The following is a 23,862-nucleotide window of genomic DNA, read 5'->3' on the forward strand; positions in this document are numbered from 1 at the left end:
AGAAGAGCATCAGGCATAGCTTCCCGAAGATCTGTAGAAGCAGATGAGCACTGCACAGTGTCTTGCACAATTCTAATTCCCAATGAATCCAGGAGACACATGGAGACTTCAATGCCTGGGCCAATGGTCCACAATTATTGCCAGTGGTATCATTGGTGACAGAATTCTCAGGGGAGGAAGGCAGAGAGGATCCTGGTAATGTGAACAGTTATTATGGGGCGAATCGGAGCTGAAGCAGCCCTTCTGTTCAGTTCTATTACAAAGAACAAGGATAGGAGGCAGGGAAGACTTCAGCCATTTCTCTCCCGTTTTGGGCTCCTTGGCCAAAAATGCAACTTGTACAGTAATGATATAATTAATCCAGCAGAAGAGACTTTTATTTTATTTTTTAAAAAGACTATTGGGAGTGGGAGAAGGTCTCTAGCGAGCCTCAGGATGGATGAGTCAAAAAGTAATTTTATAGAAATCCAGGAAGATGTCCAGCACCATAATATCATACACTGTGGTGCATTAAAAAAAAAAAAAAAGCCTTAGGAGGGAGCACACAAGAGGGCAAACCACCTCCCCAGTTGACTGCCACTGTTGGGTTGTCTCAACAGCTAATGAGTTTTCCTTGACCCTGAAGCATCTCGGGTCCCATGGGAGGTACTGGTTGAAAGCAAGCACCTGAATATTGCCTAGTGGAATATAAGCCAATCACCAAGTTAAATGGGGCGTCTGTGCCAATCTACTAACTTGTTATTTGTACAAGGTTGATGAGCATTACTCTTATCCCCCCCCCCACCCATATGTAGTAAAATGCAGGTATTATGACTGTTCTCATAATAAGTTACAAGTCAAACTATCTCACCAACAGGTAGCTGACAGTGCTACTTGTTGCTTTAAAAAAAACAAAAAAGAGAGCAAAAATCCATAGAAAACCTACTGATTCCACTTTTTCATGCATGCCTCCAAACACAGGAGGTTTGTTTATCATACAGGAAGCAGGAGTTTTGTTTTTGAGGCCATCATCAAAAGTCTCCAGTGAAAGGGGCAGGAGAATTCACTTAGTCAAGGTGTAGTTTAAAGTTACTGTTCAGTTAGTTTTCACATGGCCATTGGCCAAGGTTACAGCAGCAGTAGGAGACCCGGGTTCAGCATTCTCATCAAATCGCAAACGCAGGGTGTTCCTGATGACTAACTGTTCCATGATGACTGCTGCACAGAACCATGGAATGGCATACTCCAGGGTTATGAGGCCCATGAAGTTCAAGTCAAACTGTGAATAGTCCCAAGGGCAGGCATCAAACTGGCGCAGGATGAAGCCGGTGGTGAACTCCCAAGTATACGTCCACAGGGTGTAAATCAGGCAGCGCACTAGGATGTTGCACTTGTCCTTCAGGTACAGGTACATCTTTTCTACAATGAGGATGGAAGTTCCATAGATGAAGAGTGCCCATACGCTAGTGACGCCTGGGAATTTCCAGTTGAAATTGACCACAAACTCCCAAGCAGCTGTGAACATCACCTCACAGAAGTAACCATGAATAGCATAGAGGTACCAACGGGAGAAAGCAGTCAGGGGTTCTGCAGACGCCATCCTTCCGCACAGTCCCCAGCAGGAACTCTGAAAGACAATTGGGGGTGGAGAGAAGGCTTAAAGACTCAGTAAACAATGGTAACAGCACTAGATCTTGTCACACTGGAGGTTAAAGATATAACAAAATAATATAATGCATAAAGGTACAAAGTACAAAAATGTGAATTGATAATGAAAGTGGCATAAATCTTTAAAGTGACCTGCTCAAAACCAGATTAGGAAGTAGGAGTATCTTTTTTTTTTGGTCTGACTAGTGAAGTTTTGAAGAGGAGTGACACACTGCACTGTCTTCCTTTTGCCTAATTTCTTGCAGTATGCTCAGAACCAGATTACAGTGTAATATAGTGTTGACTCATGTGTGGCCAGGAAAGTGTCTTCTCGCAGTTCGATACAGAAGCAAACCTTGGATCTGCACATTCTCCCTCAGCCGTGCTGTGCATATAACTTTAATGAGCACTGAGGGTTTTGTGCATGCACAAGCAGGCCTCACTTTTGTTTCGTCTTTGGTACTAGACACCAGGCAGTCGGACCTACTTTCACATAGATGCCTATGTGCAAACGTCCCAGTTCTCATTTAAGTTAGGCTGTGGTATTCCTGTTGCCTACACACTTCAGCTGTACCTGGGAATCAAGACAACTAAAAAGCCTGAAAAGGGGGTGCATATGAAGCTTGTTTAAAATGTGACACACATTCTACGTAGCAGCAGGTAAGACCAAGCTAAGGCAAGCATAAGAAGAGATAATGCTACACTAATTTTAGCTAAATGATGCAGGTGCTCTACATCCAAACAGGAAGCTTACAAGAAAGAGTAAGTTGGAGAAGTGACTAAGGTGCAAAACTAATGGAAACATGAGGAAAGAAAAAGAACAGTATGTGGTACAATTGGTAAGTGACACAAAGGATACCGAAAGGCATTTTAAGACGTTCATTTAATAAAAAAGGGAGTGTGACAAAAAACAGTTCAGATATAATGTCAAAACCTTGATTTGGTGTTAAATAATAAATAATAATAATAATTTATTATTTGTACCCCGTCCATCTGGCTGGGTTTCCCCAGCCACTCTGGGGGGCTTCCAACAAAGATTAAAAATACATCAAGATGTCACACATTAAAAACTTCCCTGAACAGGGCTACCTTCAGATGTCTTCCAAATGTCAGGTAGTTGTTTATCTCTTTGACATCTGGTGGGAGGGCGTTTCACAGGGCGGGCGCAACTACCGAGAAGGCCCTCTGCCTGGTTCCCTGTAGCTTTGCTTCTCGCAGTGAGGGAACCGCCAGAAGGCCCTCTGACAGATGACAGTTTTTCTGTATCCGAAAGTGCTCTGGCATCTGGATATTAACAACAACCTAGGAACTTCAGAACTAGCTGCCCATGCAGTGCTACTTCCCCAAGTGCTTCTGGCTATACTACTTTCTCAATGCACATCTCTCCAAAAGTCTTCTTGGGATAGCAATGCTTGGCTATAACTTAGAAAATTGCCAGCTACTGCTCCATCCACCTCAACAAGGAGGCATGTCCAGTTTTATAGTCTGTTCTATCAATTGACTTAATTTGCAGCCCACATTTTTATCCAAGAAGCTCAAAGCGGCATGCATGGTCCCTGAGATTTAATCCTCACAACCACCCGATGAAGTAAGTTAGGTTGCAAGATAATGACTGACTTAATGTCACCCAGTAAGCTTCATGCCGATTGGGATTTGAACCTCAGTCCTAGTCAGATAGTCTCAAATACTACACCACACTGACTTATCCCACCTTTTGGGAGCCAAGTGCAGGACCTAAAAAGTGAACTGGTGGTGATACCAACTTCCATGGTCTGTAGAATGAGAACATTTGGGTTCTGCCTGATACATCTGGATGCAGAACTATTTCCATGTCCTACAGAAAAGCTTTTTCTTCTGGGAAAGTTACACATTGCTGGAGTTGCTTCTTAGGGAGAACGGAGAATGGTGGGAACAGGGTGACCAGTGCCCCATGACAAACTGAGTTCACATGTTCACACAAACACAACCTATTCAGAATACTTTTATTTCTCTCACTTGTATCATAACCTTTTCCCTTCCACATTAGAGGAAGAGTCTTTTGTTATAGCTACAAGGCATGTTTAGGTAGAAGGGCAGAGGTCAGGGCCAAATACCTACTTGATATCAAATGGTTCTCCATGTGAGATGAAGCCAGTGCTATGTTGACATTCTGCCTTTTCCTTGGTTTATAATAATATAAAAAAGAAATTCAGCCCCCACACTGAGACATTTTCAGGCCAAAATCCAACCCTAGCCCTCCTGAATATGGTACACTATGAACTGCTCCCTAGTCAGATCTTAATTGGACTTTTTGAGGCTGTGAGTTGTCACTGATGAAGTCACAACTACTCCATTGACCTGGGAATAAGCTAGGTAACAGCATACTTAAACTCAATGAGGTAGGGTTGTCATTGTCGTTTAAAAAAACCTTTATTCCCAGCTATACTAAAGTATATAGGTTCTCATGCTGGTCTTCTCCGGCACAGTAGATCAGGGGTTTGGATTGCTCTGTGTAACACAGTTAAAAACTAGCCACTGCTGCTTCATCAATGAGGCTCTGTTTTTCGTACATCATGTGGAGGTATGGATAACACAAGCCAAACTGCTAATTTAAATTGCACACATAGATTTGATGAGGAATCTGGATTTCATACAAACACGTAACGTATGGAGGAATCATAGAATTGTAGAGCTGCAAGGGGTCCCAAGCGTCATCTAGTCTACCCTCTGCAATGCAGGAATCTCAACTACAAACTACGTTTTAAAAAATCCTTTACCTATATAATCTTCTACAGCTTGGGAGGGGGGGTAGACAGAGCTAGCAATGAAAGAAAAAAGGGGCACCCAAAGAGGGAAGAAACCTATATGTTTCCTACCCACAGCAGCTACAGTGACAGGGCCCCACATATTTTTGCCCTGAGACATTTGTTTCAACTGCAAGATATGGCAATAACAGCTAATCTCAGGCAGCTTTTCTAGTGCTTTGGCAACACCAGTTGCTCAACGCACATGTTGCAGATGCTGTAAATAAAGCACATTAAACAGTCACTAATGCCTAGGAAGGATCCAGAGCAGAGAAGCACTCAGGAAATGTGATGACAAGGAGCTAAGATGCCTTGCATTTGATACTTCTGTCTCCTGAAGAAAACTTGTTAGGTGTGCCAGTTTTGCTCTTAGAAGGAACTGGCTCAACTCCACCCTTAGAAATAAGAATGACTACAGCAGTCTTTCTGGCGCACATCCCATATCTCAAATGGGGGCAACAACACAGTGTCCATGGTTGTTAAATTTCAAAGCAGCTGTCCTTCACATGCAATACTAAATCAGCTTTTCAAAAAGAAACAGACTTTATTAATTTAAAGACTATTTACAGAAATATTGTAAAATTTATGAATGTTAGAATGATGTTGGATAGAAACTAAGTGGTTTATAGCTGTAATGTTATAAGGGAATATGAGAAAATGAACTATTAATAGGTAAAAATCCAATGCTAAAATATTTTAAGATTGAAGATCAGGATAAACAAAGAGGGGAGGGATTTGCTGAACCAACAAACTGAACTGGAATACAGAAAAGGGAGGCGTGAGGAGGTCCGGGAAATAAGCAAACAAAAGATAAGTTATTGAAAGATTGAATTGTTTTTAACTATTTTTATTTTGTATTTTTCTTTTTTCTTTTTCTATTTTGTAATATTTTGAAAACCTTAATAAATATCTTTTTTTTAAAAAAACAGACTTTATTAAAATGCTTTTCTTTGAAGGGCTACAGAGAAAAACCAAAGACGTGCACTTCCATTGTGCCCTTCTCTCAGTGGGGAATTAGCAAGTATCAAGTTTATAATTAGCTTGCGGCACTGCCTACTAAGAGCAGGCAGCACTTATCAGAGGCTTGTTTCTCACTTTCTAGTGGTCAGCGATGGCGTTGGTGGCAAGATGGAAGCCAGTAGCCATTCAAATGCTGAGATCCTATCTCCTTGCTCCGAGGCAACTTCTCTTGCAATTATGGGTTTCCACTCAGCATGACATTGGTCCTAGGACACCAGCTCTTCAATGTATAAAAATATGGGTTGTGCACTGGTGTTGTGAGTTGAATTTCTGCCTAGGAGAACTATAAACTTAGTTCTATTTATTGAAAGTTGTTTGTCCAAATATATGGACCAGGGCACACAACACAACAATTACCGGTACCTCTTTCTCCAGTTACACTACAGTGAATCTGAGACCATAGGGTCTGTTATAAGGATCAATCTATACTCAGTTACTTATCTGCATTGTAAACCACATAAGGCTATGATACAATTAGGGTATAACCAATAATAAATAATAATAATAATTTATTATTTATACCCCGCCCATCTGGCTGGGTTTCCCCAGCCACTCTGGGCGGCTTCCAAAAGAATATTAAAATACTGTGATACATCAAACATTAAAAGCTTCCCTAAACAGGGCTGCCTTCAGATGTCTTCTAAAAGTCTGGTAGTTGTTGTTCTCTTTGACATCTGGTGGGAGGGCGTTCCACAGGGCGGGCGCCACTACCGAGAAGGCCCTCTGCCTGGTTCCCTGTAACTTGGCTTCTCGCAGCGAGGGAACCGCCAGAAGGCCCTCGGTGCTGGACCTCAGTGTCCGGGTAGAACGATGGAGGTGGAGACGCTCCTTCAGGTATACTGGACCAAGGCCATTTAGGGCCCATTTAAATCATTGCACACTCCAAGAGATTTTAATGGGTCTTTATTTAGTACAACAATGTGGTAGGTCCTGTACGTAACATCACAGTGATACAATCCATGCACAGGCTCACAACCTGCATTAGCTGAGGAAGACAGAGAGGAAGAAAGATGTCAAAAGGCTTTGTGCTCTTTTCTTGTCTTTTTAGATTGTGTAGTTCAAGTAGAGAGGCATAGCAAGCTATCTTCCATTTGTTTATTTTTAGGTATTCCCACTGTGTCTATGCTTGCTTCTTTTCTCTTCTAGAGGAATTCACCTTCCTGGGCTGTATTGTTGCTCAGTCCAGTACAGGCTGTGTCTTGTGTCAGGAGATCCCTGACTAGCTCTCAAATCCATCCTGAGTAAGGAGATGGATAGAATAAAAAGGAGCGACAAAAGAAGATTAAATGAATCTAATTATCAAATTGTCAAAAGAGCAGGGATGTACAGGCTTCTCAGTCATCAGCAGAAAACATCAATTTATATTAGTCAAAGGGTATTTTGCTCTGCTCCTCCCACGCATCTGAGGCCTATTTCACTTGGGGACCATTGAAAAATAAAAAGGTTGAGAAATAGCATGGAGACATAGAGTCATTTTTAAATGAAATAGATTATCTTGACCCATTCCAATCTGGGTTCATGCCCGGTTCTGGGACAAAATTGGTCTTGGCCATCCTGATGGCTGACCTTCTTCAGTAGGGAGAGAAAGACAGAGATGGGAAGTGCAAACCTGCTCCTTTTCCTGGATCTTTCAGTGACTTGATACCATTGACTAGGGCATCATCCTGGGGGCAAAGTTTTCCTGTGGTTTTAGTTCAATTTACAGGGCAGATTTCGAAGAATCATACTATATGACTTCCCTTGCCCCCTGGCAGTTGATCTGGAGGGTACCACAGGCACAAAACTATTTAACATCTATATGAAGCTGCTGGGGGCAAGCATTAGGAGATGCAGAGAGAAGTGTCACCAGTATACTTGTTTCTCTGTAACACCTGAATCAGGAGAGGCTGTGCATGTCTGAAAAAGATGCCTGGATGCAGTTATGGGTTGATGAGGGCTTATAAACTGTGACTGAATTCCAGCAAGATGAAGATGATGATGAATAGATTTCCTATGGATGGGCACTTCCCAAGTTTGGAACCTGCCCTGGATGGGGTTGCACGTCCTCTGAAGCAGTAGGTGCATAGTTTGGAGGTGCTCCTAGAGCCACCATTGTCACTAGAGCCCAGGTGACCTTAATGGATCCAAACACCCATTATCAACTTCTGTTGGTTCATCAGCTATGACTGCTCCTGGATAGGAATAGCCTTGCTGTGGTGGTCTAGGCACTGATAAATTAATGTCTATATTACTGTAATATGTTGAATGGGAGGCTACTTTGCACATGGTTCAGGAGCTGGACCTTGTGCAGGTGGTGTTGAAAGTTCTGCACTGGCCAATTGTCAATTTTTAGAGATTGAAACAACTCAGGACAAGGGTACCTAGTGGACAACCTCCCCCAGTACAGTATATATGTATAAATACGTAGTGCTACAGAAAGCAATGGCTGAGGAAAGAAAGGTTTGCTAGAGCCAGAGAAAGGCAGATAATCAGTGTAGAGAAATTTATTTCAACATCAGAACTCTCTTGCTGATCTGCAATAAATTTGATCTCTCAGAAAGTAGCCAGTGCAGATGTGGCCAAGACACACTTTAAAAAGTAATACTGTAATAATAAAATATAGATCCACCAATATGGTACCTGATCAAAACTGAGTAAGAGTATCTGGCTTGCAATTATGTTAGATAATTTTAAGATTATTATTAGATAATGCTAAGAGCTAGGATAAAGTTATGAAGCAAGCAACTACCACTTTGGAGTGAATAGAGGAAACAGACTCGGGTTACTTGTTTATAGTGCATCTATCCTGGTTGGTTGGTTTGTCTGCCTGTCTGTTTTCCGAGGAAGTTAAATGACATTGCGTCAAGCAATTGTTCCACACTTTCAAGTGCATTCTTCTGTCAGGTTCCTTACCACAAACAGTTTTCTGGTTTTGGAAACAGGTTTGTTGCACAAGAGTGCCAAATACAGTTTAAGTGCACAACTTGAACTTGCCCATTTGTGATCAAACCCGACTGACAAAATAATTAACAATCTGGAAGCAGCCTACTCTGGATATGTAATTATCAGAATATTCCCAAGAATGCTACAAAGAGGCTGGACAAATCTTCCAAAGTTAACTTCTTCAGTGCAATTTAGTGTGTAGAGACTTATAAAAAAACAGGAGTCAGAACCTTCCACGCTAGAGAGCCCATCTTCCTCATGAGCTTGGAAACCAACGACAATCAATCTAATCCATGAATCAAATAGTGATTCGGTTGGAAGTCTTGCCTTTCCCTCATGCTTTTAATAATAAAATAATTTTAATATTAAGAACAGCTTGCTCCTCAATTCAAACCAACATTAGATCCTTGCTTTTAAAAAAAGCATTCCCATGTTTTCAATTTTAATATGATTATTAATAGTGATGATGATGATGATGTTTAAGCACATCTTGTTCCTGTATCCAATCAAATATTAGTTCCTTACGGGGGGGGGGGCACCCAGCAATTAAAAGTTGAAGAACTGCTCTAAAGAAAGTGGCATTTTGACAGGGGTCAAACGAATGAGTTCTGATTCAGCCAGCTTCAACAGGAAACAGGAAAAATGTACTTCCTCAATCCTTACGAGATACTGTACATCTAATTGGTCTGTACATTCCCACAATGTGTCTGTGACCTGCTATATACATCTATAGACCCCCATAGCTAATACCTCCTTACAAGGTTATTTTGGTAGACTCTAGATTCAGGAAGAGGGGAAGTTGCACATACTAATGGTGACCCAAGGAAATAACTTAGCTGGCCAAAGAGGAGAGCCAACTGCACTGAAAGCAACTGAGCTGTGCTTGCGTCTAAGCAGTATGTGCAGTTTACCAATGAATTCAGGATTTGGAGAAAAGATTGTGTGAAAACAAGTTATAAAAATGTATTTCATTGCTTTATTATTACCTCCCATAACTGAAAAGTTGTTCTGTGCTTTACAAAAAAGATCTGTTTCATTGGCAATTCACAGCTCACCTGCCTAGATTCCTCCACATTCACAGGCATGTCTGGGCTCGTACGATTCCTACAAGATAAAATTAAAAAGTGAACTAAGATTCTAGAAAAGGTCAATGTTTCCTAAGGGGCTCACAATGGAACAACCAAGCTGCAAGCGAGCAACACTCAAATCTCTAAGCTGCATGGGCAAAAGCCACCTCCTGGGATGGCTCAGAATACACTAAGAATTGGTCTGACTTACAACTGCTGCCAGTGCAAAAAGGACACCTCTCACAGCTGGTGGGTTATTGAGCTAAAAAGTCCACTTAATGCTGTGCGTTCACTGCAAGCATTTTGACTGGGATTACGCTAGCAGAGGCACTGTGACAGGATAGAGTTAGTGTCTTTTCATGTAAGACTAGTGGTCACCAATTTAACAATTCTGCCACTCTTGATGGCTATTGTTGGGCACCAATAGGAATCGTGGACTTTCAAAGCTACAGACAATTGTTACCATGAAGTTGGGCTAGGTAGCTGAGTATTCACATTTTGGGATGATAAACCTGCTCAACAGGTACACCTAGAGCTAACTGGGGGAATAGGGTTGTCCCTAGTGACCCAAGTAAAAGCCCAAGTACTAGTGGGATTGCTGTTGTAAGTGGCTGACTCCAAATGAGGCAAAAGCCCACTCACAACTGTGGAGGCAGCAGTGTCAGAAGTTGCCATTAAGATGAAAACATAACAGCCAGTTTTGAAAAACTGGTTTCAATGGGGTTTTTTTCAAGTGCTTAACTCAGTCTTGAAAAACTGGGCTGAAATGCTGACGGTGCCAGGGAGAACAGATTAGTCAACTGAACAGTTCTCTGAGAGATAATAAATAAAGGGAAGAAAAAGTCCTGGAATCAGGAGCATTTAGACACTCAACAATCAAGGCGCACGCGGGGGAGTGGGGATGGGACGACCCAGCAGAAAGGTAGGAGACTGTTGAATACCAGCAACTATAACTGGTTTTAAAACCACCTGCAAATTTAAACAATGTTCTAAAATGGGGATTTTCCTGTTTCTGGAAAATTAAATGCTTAACGTTATTCATTTTTAAAAATCAGTTCTATTTGTCTGCCCTTGAAAATCAGTCCTCCACCAACTAACCAGCATACAGGTACCAATAACTGTGCACAGCACAAACAACACACGGGCAGGACTGGCTTCCAAAGCATTTCTTCAAATAACATTTTGTATGTTTCCTGGATTTACTTTTTGACAACAGCTGGCATGTGAGGAAACCCCCCTGCAATGTTTCAGACCACGTATTATCATGAGGAGGACCCGTCTTTGGATGACTCGCATGTCACCCTCCCGTGGGGTCCTTAGCACGCCCATTTACAGCAACTCAGCCCGAGGATGTGGCTCTCCCATCACCTGCAGACTCCGGGAATGACTCCCCACCGTTTCCCCTGCTCCACAGTCAGACAGGTGCTTGGGACCGTAGAATCAGCTATGAGCCCTTTAAAGATTGCAGACAGCTTTCCAAGGGAGGGCACAGCCTCTGAAAGGGAAAACCCTACCAGCCTTTCTAAGACTTTGGATGACTCTGGTCCTTGGCTGAGACAAACACCTTCCATAGCTCAGATAGCAGGGCTGCCCAGGAGTCTGATTGAAAGATGCCTTGGGAATGTATACCACTTCCCTTGTGAGCCCCTAAGCGCCAGCAGAACAGGATACACATAACCATGCCTCAGGGGCATCAATGTCCCTAGTAATTATGAGGTATAAAAAATAACCTCAGCGAATCCTCTACACTGCTTTCTGGAATCTGACCTTCAATTTGATCCAAGCGGAAGCTTTCGAACCTTGCTGCAAATCTTCTCCCTGCCTCAGAATATGAAGCGGCACTTTTGCTTGTGCTCCTTAAACTTCCACAATGCTCCCAGTGAAATGTAAAATGCAATGGATGAGATTAATTTAACTGTGCCATGTTCCTAATCAAACAACTATATCTGATGAGAATAATGGACAATTTCCATATTCCCCTATATGTCTGTATGGTATGAACAAGCAAAGGTGTACATCAGCCTCTAGTATTGACACCTCTGAACCAAGCTTGCTAGGGAGTTGGGTTTTAGGTTCAATTTTTTTTTGGGGGGGGAGCATATTCTGATACACACTGTCCTGATCCATCCACTCTGGGAATAAGGTACCAAATTTGCCTCTCAAAATTTACAATACAGTTCTTGCTTTTTAAATACAGTGGTGCCCCGCAAGACGAATGCCTCGCAAGACGGAAAACTCGCTAGACGAAAGAGTTTTCCGTTTTGGAGGTGCTTCGCAAAACGAATTTCCTATGGGCTTGCTTCGCAAGACGACAATGTCTTGCGAGTTCCTGTTGGGTTTTTTTCCTCCCTCCCCTTTTCCTAAGCCGCTAAGCCGCTTATCAGCTGATCCGATCAGCAGATAAGCCACTAAAAGCCGCTAAAAGCCGCTAATAGCGCTAATCCGCTAATCCGTCAATGGGCTTGCTTCGCAAGACGAAAAAACCGCTAGACGAAGAGAATCACAGAACGGATTCTTTTTGTCTTGTGAGGCACCACTGTAATGTTCTAACTTGTTTAGGATAAGGTGTAAACAAAAATGCATGTCTATCCGAAGTTAATGTGATCTTCTTATGCAGTTTTTTTTGAAAACAACAACTGCAGATTGATACAGAAACAAGATGGAATGGACTTGTGACATTGACATGGGCTGGAGATAACCTGATCCACCCATCCCTACGTGATGATATATCTCTTTTGTCTAAAACACTTAAAAGCACAAGTCATCCTTTTTTAACATATGAAAACAGGCTTCCATAGACTGTCAATGAGGGTGAATATTCACTGCTTGGACCTGCTTCTTAAAATGAGCTACTGCTTTCAAAGAAGGGCAAGCCAGATCCCTGAAGTCGTTTCCTTGGCAGTAAGCCATTCTCTTGCCACTTTCCAGCAATTATCTTACAACAGGGAGTATTGTGTTCCTTACACCTGTGGTTTACAGGCTGCTTAATTAGCAATGGGAACATATTGTATGGTCAGTGATGACTTTCACACATAGAGCCGCGTCTTTAAGGTATTTAGAGAACCATAAGCAAATTGCAGGCCATAGGCTGTTTGTTGCTTTTTGGAACCAATAGGCCATATTTGGTCCAATAAACAAAGGAAGAAGTTCACAGGTGTCCTATCACAACATTTGCACATTTATATCGGAAGCAGATGCTTTGCCCATCTGTGTGAGCTGCACAGCAGAGCTTTCGGTAGCCATGCTGGACCCACAGAACGTGACTCTCAGAACAATTTAATTATTGAGAGCTTCTACAAACCATTGAAGCAGAAACCATCTTCATGAGATTATCCTAGAACTGAAAGCGGGATCATATTCCTAAGAAGCTCCAATGAATTGAAATGGGGAGTGATATGAGGTCAGAGGTCAGAGTTCAAGCTCCTATTCACATATTGAATGGGTCTGCTAACGCTAGCCCATGCAAGGGCTTCCACTCCTTCCCCCAAACACCCAGATTTGTGGCTCTGGAGGGGTCAGGAGAACTCCCAGAACCACTGCCACCTACCCAGATACTATCTTGATGCTAAGTACACTACAAGCTGCATTTGGGGTGTTCTTCTGTCCTACAGAATCATACCACGTCCACCAGCCAGTTCAGAGTTAGCAACAAGCCACATTTCCACTCAGTTAAAGTCTTAACTCAAAATTTGCTGTGCTGCTTTTCCATCCTGAATTTTCATGAAGGCTCAACAGCTATTCCTCATCCCACCACCCCCCTTAGTCACAGTCAATGACTAAGCAGCTGGGACCATGATGAATAGGGTGGCTGTGATTGTTCTTTTGTTCATTTACCACTGATACACAAGTGCCTGTAGATATGGCAGAGGCAGAGAGAGCAGATGGGCCAAGGATGAGTAGAACATCTGCTCCCCTACTTCAGAGGCCTGAGCCACCTCTAACAGTTGGCTTTCTGTGAGCAGTGTCTTCTGTGCCATCTGCTATGCCACCCAACTCCAAACTGAAACATATACATGCAGATGCAGAATCTCAGCAACTCATAACCCACAGTGCTTGCATGCTGACATAAATTGTACTCTGATGGCTTAATCTAGCCTTTGCCAATCTGGGCTCCTCCAGATGTTTTGGACTATAACTCCTATTAGCCCCAGCCAGGTCAGGTATGGTTAGCTTGACCTGTGCCAGGACTGGATCCTGGTAGCAGGATAGAGCCCTGGAGCATGTGAAGTAATAAAACATGCCAGTGAGTGGACAAACGCCCAGCTGCATCTGCAGGTGCCATCAATTCTGCATAAACCAGTTATCACAATTAGCATTCATGCTTAATGTTTCAGCAGGAGAAGACAGCTTGAGGCCCAGCACCTATGTTTTGGGATTCGGCACACAAGTGTCCTGTCTGTTGGGTGGGGGTGTAATGAAATTATGGACTTTGCTGCTACTTCACAGCAAGAAGTCCCCATCTGCACTTTCTGCTCAAGACAGGCACAGTCATATACACGGCCGGTAAAGGCTGAAGTCACGGGATTCACCACCCTGCTTGCACTGCACTTGATGACAGATCTTTGGACCAGCTGTCCCAAAGGGCCATCAATAATTTCATCAAGGTCCTCAGTCAACCCTGGTTTTAGATTTCCATCTCAGTGCATTTCCAAAGCGAGCAGAAATGTTGGCATGTCTTTAAGGAAAAGCAAGTCTTAAAAGAAGTGGGCAGGTTTTGCCTTGCTCCAGAATTAAAGGGGCAGCTGCTATGGCAATCCATCCAAAACTGAAAATCTCCCACTGATTGTCACTAATTAATGTAGCTCCAATATGTGCCATTTATGAGTCAACACGACACTTTTCAGCCGTTTAACACAAGTCAATGGAGCTGCTCTTTTCTCTTTTTTTATTCCTATCGCATGTAACATTTTGCAGCTTAATCTTAACTGGCAATTTTCTTGCTGACGCACAAGTCATAAAGGAGTCCAGGCCACTGAATTTCCCATTACCATTATCGACTTTGATGGCCAATTGTAGGGGCAATTGATTTGTGCCTTTAAGCTATGTCAATAAAAAAGCTCACAATGCACTTTTCATTCTAGTGTTGCAGCTGGACAGACCACAAGACTGGACTTTGGAGTGAATGGGGGATTCTACCACCCCCATACAAAGAGCAGGGGTGATCCAGGACAGGACCCCATGGGGAAACAAGGGGACAAAGTCTACTTATCACCCATGCCAATATTTCACTCCAGATTGGTAGGTCCACACCTGCAATTTACTTTTTAAAAGCCATGCATGCAATTGCTAACTGTAGGAGTGGTATCTCATCTCATTTGGCCCTAAGACTGAGATACTGTATGTTAAGACACATTAAGATTTTTAAGGGCAACTGATTTCAAAAATCAGCATACAACTCAAGAGCTCAGGGGTAAACATTTTCATGCTGACGCCAAGGAGCAATCACTGTTCAGTTATCACTATGGAAGAGGCTATATTGTAGTCTAGCCTGCATGTTAATTCCTTTTCATGAGAACCTTGTTATGATAAAATACATCTCTCTCTTCTAGGTAGCAATTTCCCTCTTCTTAAACTGTGGCATAGTGAACCTCCCTATGTAAACTAGGGAGGAAAACGTTGGACTGATAAACAAAAACCCTCATATAAAATATGAAAACAGACACAATTATTGTTCCAGATAAACTGCCTTTTACTATCATTAGTCACATAGACTATTGGTACATGTAGCTCAATTCTATATATTGGGGTGAGGAACCTGTGGCCCTCCAGATGTTGTAGGATTTCAGGCGTCATGGTCTATTTCCGGGAATGCTGTTCAATTTTGTTATGTACTTTTTAATGTGCTTTATTTGTCTAATAACTGCTTTTGTAATTATGCAACTCTCTTCACGTTGTATGCTACCTTGAGCATGGTTTTGACTACAGAAAGGCAGCACACAAATAAAATGATGGTAAATTACAATCCAATACATGGAAGGCAACAGGTTCCTAACTCCTTCGGTATGCTGAATTTTATATTTCTGGAGATGTGCTCACTCCAGTTATTGCTTTGAAATATGAGGGAGCACGGAGGCTTTTGCCACCACCGCTGATTCTGTCATTTTGCTGAATAGAAACAGAGCACAACGATCATTAGAATTAACAAAATAATCAGCACCAAGTTCCCTTTACCACAAGTCCAATCCTTAGAATTTGAGTTGCTTTATCACAGTGGGACACAAAGCAGGCAAAAGTGAACATGAATAATCCAGATGTCCTGATGCCTGCTGATCTTTGCTTGGGGCAAAGTTTCAAATGTAAACCATATGGAGAGCAAAGAGAATTATATTACCTTGCAACGGCTCATTTCCTGGAGCGGCTCTCTGTCTTACAGTACAGTATGATTGAAATAAAATCCTATTCACAGTCTGCTCACCCTTGGAGAGGAGACAAAGTGAGCTCTCTCCTGCCGAGGGATCACTACACTCAGCAGCTTACTTACCCGGTACTTCAGTCTCAAAAGGAAGTTGTGTGAAGCCCACTTCCTGTTTGCAAAGCCCTCTGGCAGCTGTAGTCATGATCTTTTGGAAGTCACTGTACAGACTGCTGGATCACCAAAAAAAGAGGAAAGATATGAAACACCTGCTACATAAACTCCATTAGAGGGAGGTAGAGGGTGATGTCAAGGGCCAGGAGTCAGCTTCACCTGCTGAGCAGCAGCCTGAAGGAGCAGACGGTGAAGTGACTCCACCTGCTGCTGATCAGCCTTCTTGCTCCTGATGAGAACCAGCTGGCTCCAGCTTTCCAGCCTCAGTCAGTTGCTGGAAACAGCATTTGTCATTCCTGACTAGATCTTGCTTCTTGTGACCGTGGACTCTTGGCTTTCTTGACCCCCGAATCGTCTGACTATGTGCACTGAGGTACTCCTGACCTTAGGACTGGACTGAACCTTGCATACAGACTCTGCCTCCAGGCAAGTACCCCCCTGACACTCGGCTGGTTGGCTGGCTTCTCCCTCCACTGAGCTCTGCTGTGGCTGGCAGCACAGGACTATGACAGGTGAGGATATGTCCACAACTTCACAAGGACATTCAAAATGGACGTTGGCCTATGAAGTTGCAGGAAGAAGAAAAATGTTGTCTTGTTGGAAGGAGCAACCTGCCATCATGACAGAAAAATACACACAATGCCTAGAGGTGCCCCTGGACCAATGCCAGTGCACCGATACATCCCCATCACTATATCAGTGTTTTTAAAAAAAGGTGTGGCAATTTTTTAGAGTTTCTTTGGTCCAAAGACTGCATTCAGCCTTGTCCACCCCACCCCACCCCCGGTAAATCAGCAAATAGTCCTCCTCATCACAAACAAGTACATTGTACCCAAAGTTAGTCAAGTTATTTTGGAGGACGACACCGAAAAATCTCACACGTGACTCCTCAATCCATTATGTGCCTACTTAACATGAATTTAAGCTTCAATTATTGCTGGTTGTGATTTTTGCATCTCATTGTCACATAATCCTACCTTACTTGCCAACTAATATTTACTTCATGTATTTGTCAAAGGCGGCTTGAGTCTACAAAGGTTTATGCCATAATACATTTGTTAGTCTTTGTGGTGACATAAGAATCTTGGTTGTTTTTAAATAACTAACAATTTGCTGCCCTCTCATGATATCCAGATTCAGTTATCCAAGGCAGCTGGCTCACTCTGTCTAATGGCAGGGCTGGCTCCCTGTTATTGCCTGTGCTGCTACCTTCTCTATAAAGTTTTATAAACAAAGCAAGGAGAGCTCCCCTCTCGCATGTCTGCTTCCTTTTCTCGAAAGGAGGATATTGCTGCAGCATAGTTATTAACTATATAATTAGTTTCATAGAAATTATTTGATATCCTTTTTTACAAACAGAACTCATTATGGCCATTTTATCAGTTATAAATATGAACAAATAAATACACAAGAAGACTGTCTACACCAGAGGGCAATGGCACAACAAATATCCAGGAGCAGAGCTAGTGTTGGCTGCACAAAAGACACAGGTGAAAAAAGGCCTTCAGTTTGAAAATGCCAATTCTAGATGATATGAATTTCCCATTATAAGTGTGTAGGCAAATACCTACAGAGGTCTGGCACAGAAGGTACATAAAACAGATTTCCTCCTGGATAAAAGTTGAACAACAATTTCACAATGAAGGATTAAGAAACTCAACACAAATTATACAAGTGCCGTTTTATTATTTATCCAGTAAAACCAAAATTGCTCCTTCAGATACAAATGCTATTCAACATCAGAACAAGCAACAGCTTATTCTAAACAGTACTGCCAGCAGTAGGTCACCTGCTATACCATAATGACAGATCAGAGCAATTGTGTAGAGGGGAAATCATGGAGAGAAAATAATGACATATTATCCAAGAGTGTATAAACTCTGTCCTGGAAGATTCATTCTGCTAAGACAACTCAAATTCTGCACCAAGAGAAGCTGAACATTGTAGCCTCTAGACCAGGGGTGGGGAGCCTCAGCCTCTGGGCTAAACCCGGTCTTGTTTGGCCTGCTAGGCCATTTTGGAGGAACCATGTCCTCCTGGCCCACACCTGATGACATTCTTGATATCAGGCACGGGGCAGGTAAGGATAGTGCTTTAAAGGAACAATCAAGTGGGCTCCCGATTCTTCCATCGCTGGAGCAACATGCAGTCCCAGCCACCCATCAGCTCACGGGCAAAGGGAGCATGCCATGCTCAAGGAAGGAAAAATAGTTTCCATTGTGCACACATTAGGCAGACATTATGCATGAAGTATACATTTTGTGTACATATTATGCAAATTCAGTCTATTTTCATATATACACTCCTTTTCCCTACTTTATTTCCCTTCTGCAAGTAGTCATTTGGAACAGGAAGCTGCTAAGGAGAGCACTGGAGTCTTCCCCATCCTCAGAGAAATCCCTTGCTATTGCCCTTGACAGCCGTAAGGTCTAAGCTTGCTCTTGAAGTAGAGCAACTTGCAGTGCAATTCTACATTTCTACTCAGAAGCCATTTCTACTGAGTTCAATGTGCCTAAGAGTGTAGGGCTGCAGCCTCATGGTGCTGGATGCATATGCTGCATTTTCGTAAGCCCTGAGTGGGATCACATACAACAAATGCCCATCATCCATCCACCCTCTGCTTGGTTGTGAAATGCAAGGAACCTCAAGGTTCTAAGGGGAAGCACTAGATGCCACAGGGGAAGCCAAAGATTCACATTCCAGTCACAGTTGTGGATTAAAGCAGCTTTCCCCAGCTAGGCAGGCTCAGCTGCTTTGGGATACAGTCGCCAAACAGCCCCAGGAAGCACAGCGGAGCTGGCAGGAATTGATAGGAGTTGGAGGACGCCAAGCTAGGGAAGGCTGCATTAAACAAACGCTCTGGTTATTGACATGATTGGTTTGCATCTGGTTCTATTTGTAATGAGACGGTTCACAGCTAGGCTCTAGGTTTCTGTATGATGTGTGAGGCTTAAGCCAGTCTGGATGCTTGCAGTTGTGCCACAATGTGTTGGTTTAATGAACTGTGACCCAGTCCAAATGCTAAGGCACCAAGAAAGTGGATTCGTAGATCAATGTGTGTGTGTAACTTATTGAAACAAAAAAGATTTATTGGCCGCCTCTGCCTTCCTTGAAAAGATATCTCATAAACTAAAAGTATTTAAAGGGCAGAACTCAAATGGCATTTTTTGAAGACTTCTATAGTGGAAAGATGGGATACAAACGAATAAAATATATGCAGCATTTATACCATGCTTTCAGTGTTGCATATACTTTATTACAATATAACATAAGGTAGGGCAGTACTGTCAAATAATCCTGGGAAATGTAGTGCACCCTTCTCAGAATTACAGTTCCATAACCCTTAACTAACTAGAGTTCCCAGGATTCTTTGGAGGAAGCTGTGTGCTTTAAATGTATGGTATGGATGTAACTGGCTACTCCTTATCTTTGTTCTCCTCGGCAATTACTAGCCTCTTTTTCTGGAACATTCTAGAGATTTAAGCTGACAAAGCAGTGATCTTGCACTAAGGGTCAAAAAAATAAATCTATTAATTGCACAATTGCCTCTCCCTTATTTCTAAGTAAACAAAAATGTGGTGCCAAAGGCACAGAGACTTCCTGTCCAGAGGCTTTAGATTATGCTCCAGTGCTGTTTTAAAAGCTCTTAGCTGCTAACCAATGTTTTCATTGTTATAGCAACAAATTAGTATGACTTATACAATGGAGAAATTGATTTAAAACTGTCTTTTTATTGGTGACAACTTGCCTCGGTTGAGATCGATCCACCCTGTTCAAAACTCCAAAAATAAAAACTTGTAAGATTAAAAGCAACTCTAGCAGGAACAGAGCGTTTCTTTTCTAGCAAGAATATAACATTTCCATGTTGCAAGTATAATAATAAACCTGTTTGAGGCTCACACACAACATCTGAAGAGGCAGGCAACTTGCATATATACCGGTACATATGATAGCACTGTGAGCAAGTAGACCAGTGCGATCTCTCTATATCATGATGGCTATGAGGGGCAGAAGGGGACGCGGGTGGCGCTGTGGGGTGAGCTCCCATTGCTCGGTCCCAGCTCCTGCCAACCTAGCAGTTCGAAAGCATATCAAAGTGCAAGTACATAAATAGGTACCACTCCGGCGGGAAGGTAAACGGCGTTTCCGTGCGCTGCTCTGGTTCGCCAGAAGCGGCTTAGTCATGCTGGCCACATGACCCGGAAGCTGTATGCCGGCTCCCTCGGCCAATAAAGTGAGATGAGCGCCGCAACCCCAGAGTCGGTCACAATTGGACCTAATGGTCAGGGGTCCCTTTACCTTTATGAGGGGCAGAAGCGAGGGTAAGAGGCATCTGTGTGTGTTGTTGAGATATATGTGTACAAAAAGAGAGACAGAGAGCACCACCTGCTGCTAGTGCAGCTCAAGCATTATCCTGAAAATCTATGTGGATTTTCAGTTAAAGAGCACTAAACATGGAATGACTGTCTGGAAGAATGAATCCCTTCCAAATCCATTTCTCTCAGTGCTCTTTGCTCAGATGATAATCAACAAGGACAAAAGCAAGCATAAGCACACCTGTGTCCATCTCTGGATTTCCAGATGGCTCCTCAGTTTGATAGATTTGACTATCTTGCCACACAGAGGGTCACACTTGCTACCTCTGAAGTGTAAGAAGTGCTCCACAGCAACATTACTATGGAAACCACCCAAGCATTTCTTCAAATCCTGCTCCGTTGAACAATCTTAAAAGTAAGCCGGGAAACCTTGCTGTGAGTTCTTTGCCATCCTTGCATCTGCACAGCAGACTAACCCAAAGCAACGGGGAACATTTCACTGTAAGGCTTATTTTCTTTTGCATACTTTGAGCTCTCTACACCAGAGTCTAGCAGTTGTACATATCAAGGCCACAGCTTAGAGCTGTACAAGAGGGGATCATTGTAACCCTCCATTTATGGAGTCTCTTTTGACACAAGCTTCTATACTGTGGCATTTCACAAAGGTCACTACCGAAAAGAGCCCTGTTGCGTGCATCAGCTTTTATCAAAATCTTTGTTATTCATAAATAATAGGGAATGAAACTGGGCATGCCAATGTTCTTTTTACTAAACTGTGTATAAGTCCCCTTCCTGTGTTATTCATACGAAGGGAAATCATGCAATGACTGGGAGCGGGTGCACACTGCCTGCCTCATCCTTAGGGTTGCATGGCCAAGCTAGCCATGGTCTCCAATAACTGAATAGGAGTCCTTTTTGCAAATACCTGCTCATGCAAAGTCCTTTGTCGTCCCCTTCTCCTTGTGCCCTCTTGAGAGTCCCATGGACTGCAAGAAGATCAAACCTATCCATTCTTAAGGAAATCAGCCCTGAGGGCTCACTGGAAGGACAGATTGTGAAGCTGAGGCTCCAATACTTTGGCCACCTCATGAGAAGAGAAGATTGCCTGGAAAAGACCCTGATGTTGGGAAAGATGGAGGGCACAAGGAGAAGGGGACGACAGAGGACGAGATGGTTGGATAGTGTTCTTGAAGCTACCAGCATGAGTTTGACCAAAATGCGGGAGGCAGTGGAAGACAGGAGTGCCTGGCGTGCTCTGGTCCATGGGGTCACAAAGAGTCGGACATGACTAAACGACTAAACAACAACAACAGTTCCCTAAATTCAGAAGTCATGGGTATTAGTTCTTGCACAAATGGTGCTGTTTGTTTGTTTGTTTGTTTGTGTGTGTGTGTGGCCAAAACTTGTGTGGACTCGGTTGAACCTGTATTCCGTCACATTTTCTAGTGCAGCCTTTCTCAACCTTGGGTCCGTAGATGTTGCTGAACTACAACTCCCATAATTCCTGACCACTCATCCTGCTAGCTAGGGATGATAGGAGTTGTAGTCCAACAACATCTACGGACCGAAGGTTGAGAAAGGCTGCCTAGTGTAACCTTGGCATAGATTCAGGGGCAGGGCGATGCAGAAAAAAGCAGGTATGGATACGGCTAAGCCACAGTAGCCCATGCTCTGGTAATCTTCACTACTGCAATGCTGGACTTTCAAATGCTGCTGCAATGTGTTATTTTATTGCATTTACTGTATTTTATCCCTTTGTGCTGTATACTGTTCCAAGAGGCAAATGTCTTGCTAAATCAGTATAAATAAGTTGTGCTGTGCTCCCTGCTTCTGTTGTAACATAATAGTCAGGACCAGATAAATATCACCTACAGTTTGCAGTTTTTGCAACAGACGACACCCATGTGCCTAACTTCATACATTGCAACTGAATTGTGACACATTTATATTTCTAACCTCTCTCTCTCTCTCTCTCTCTCTCTCTCTCACACACACACACACACACACACACACACACACCCAGAGCAAGAGAGAGCCCTGGATGACATCCAACATCAGTCATACTCAGAGCAGACCCACTGAAATCAATGAACCTAAGTACAGTAACTTAAGCACATTGGTTTTAACGTGTCTATTCTGAGTATGACTTAGCTGGGTATCACTGGGATCTGGAGAGGAGACAGTCTGACTGGAACAACCTTGAGATGGAGTGGCAACAGCCCATTGTTAAGAAACCTGACTCACGCTGGGGTTTAAACACCTGCTTTAAATAGCTAGGTCATACACTCTCCTCCACAGGATATACAGCCTGTTGGATCAATGGGAACCTGAGCAGCAAAATGTAAAAGAAGTTATTGAATCCAGTGGAAAGAGCTTATCCTCAGTGAAAACAGGGAAGGTAAAAGGTGGCACTATAAATCAACAGCAGGGACTTGAGCAAACAAAGAAGAGGAAGTTTGGCAGCCCACAAGCCCTGTTTTCACGGGCGCTGGATAGACAGCTTGGGAGAATGAAACTGTCGTGTTTCCTGCCGACCTGGACTAACCCCTCTCCCCGCTGCTGCCCTGCCAGTGCACCTCTGCCGTGACCTAAAGAGACCTCGACCGAGGCAGGGAGAGAAATTCCTCCTCCCAAGCCCTTAGCTGCCAACTCCGATATGGACAACTGCCCAGCTAGTAAGTGACTCCACACAATGAATTTACTTCACTGAACAGCTATTAAATCAGCTTTACTTCTTAAGATGGTGGCTGAAAGCGAATCAAAGCCTTGTCTGTTTTTAGCAAGCTTTTGGCAGAGACAAACCTGCTTTGCTTTCTCCTGTGCCTGCCCGCCCCCGCCCCTGCTCCTAAGAAAAGCCCCTTGGCACGTAAACAAGGCCATTTCCAACTCTGGGCTGAGCCACTGCCCTCCCCTGCCCACCACATGGTTCCTGGTAAAATTAGCCAAGCCACCTTTTTTTTTGCCTTACTTACCTAGAGAAGGGATTCTAGCAGGCTGCCCTTCCTACAGAACTTCCTGGACTACCACAGTTTTGATGGGGCAGCAATCGGGGGTCCGGCCTTCGCCCTCTTAAGCCAGCATCACAGCAGCTGCTGCAATCCTTTGAACTGGAGGCTGACAGAAGCAACAGCAAGCAGCGTCTATAAGGGTTTTTATCCTTTGGAAGTCGATCTGTGTCTGCATCTCAGCAGCTAGAACTCCCAAGCAGCCTAAATGGATGAGAACGCACAGGAGGCATTTGGGGCCATGAATTATTCATTCCCTTGTTCAGATCCGCTGCCAATAGATCTACATTCTTCTTCGAGGCCTGGCATGGGACTCCACTCTTCTTTTCAACAGTAATGGAAGACAGCTAGGTTTCCTTTGATAGTCCTCATGGGCAAACGATAAGGGGCACTTGCTGTACTCGGAGCAACAGGATCAGGCATCAGGGAGTCAGCCCAATGCTCCTTTCTCAGCTGCGATCACCACTGCACCACCAGGCACACCTGGCGAAATTTTGTTATCTCAGAATGGTAGCAGCATTCCTAGGAGCATCTGCCCCCATTTGGTCTGTAAGAAACCTCGCTCAGTTGCCCAGAGAGATCAATGCAAGCCCCTTT

At 43.3% G+C, this 23,862-nt stretch overlaps 1 protein-coding gene across 10 annotated transcripts in view; it reads right to left on the bottom strand.

The window, feature by feature from the left end:
- Window positions 1-518: 518 nt before the first annotated feature.
- The window catches only part of TMEM229B (transmembrane protein 229B), a 36,859-nt gene continuing 13,515 nt past the window's right edge, over window positions 519-23,862 (bottom strand). For 2 of the 10 annotated variants that reach the window (XR_014012881.1, XR_014012883.1), the window contains exons 2-3: window positions 9,407-9,455; window positions 6,316-6,666 (exon numbers count right to left, since the gene is read on the bottom strand). Coding sequence is in view for 5 of the 10 variants with exons in the window: in XM_081213136.1 (XP_081069262.1) it covers window positions 1,076-1,606; window positions 9,407-9,436 (561 nt within the window). In the remaining 5 variants the exon portion in view is untranslated. Of the gene's footprint in view, window positions 1,607-3,723; window positions 3,921-6,315; window positions 6,667-8,194; window positions 9,122-9,406; window positions 9,456-15,749; window positions 16,107-23,232; window positions 23,470-23,862 lie in introns of those variants that run through there. The other 8 variants (XM_081213136.1, XM_081213135.1, XR_014012882.1 and 5 more) reach the window with 8 other exon arrangements.

Source organism: Podarcis bocagei, assembly GCF_964188305.1.
Source record: "Podarcis bocagei genome assembly, chromosome: 1".
NCBI classification, from domain to species: domain Eukaryota; kingdom Metazoa; phylum Chordata; class Lepidosauria; order Squamata; family Lacertidae; genus Podarcis; species Podarcis bocagei.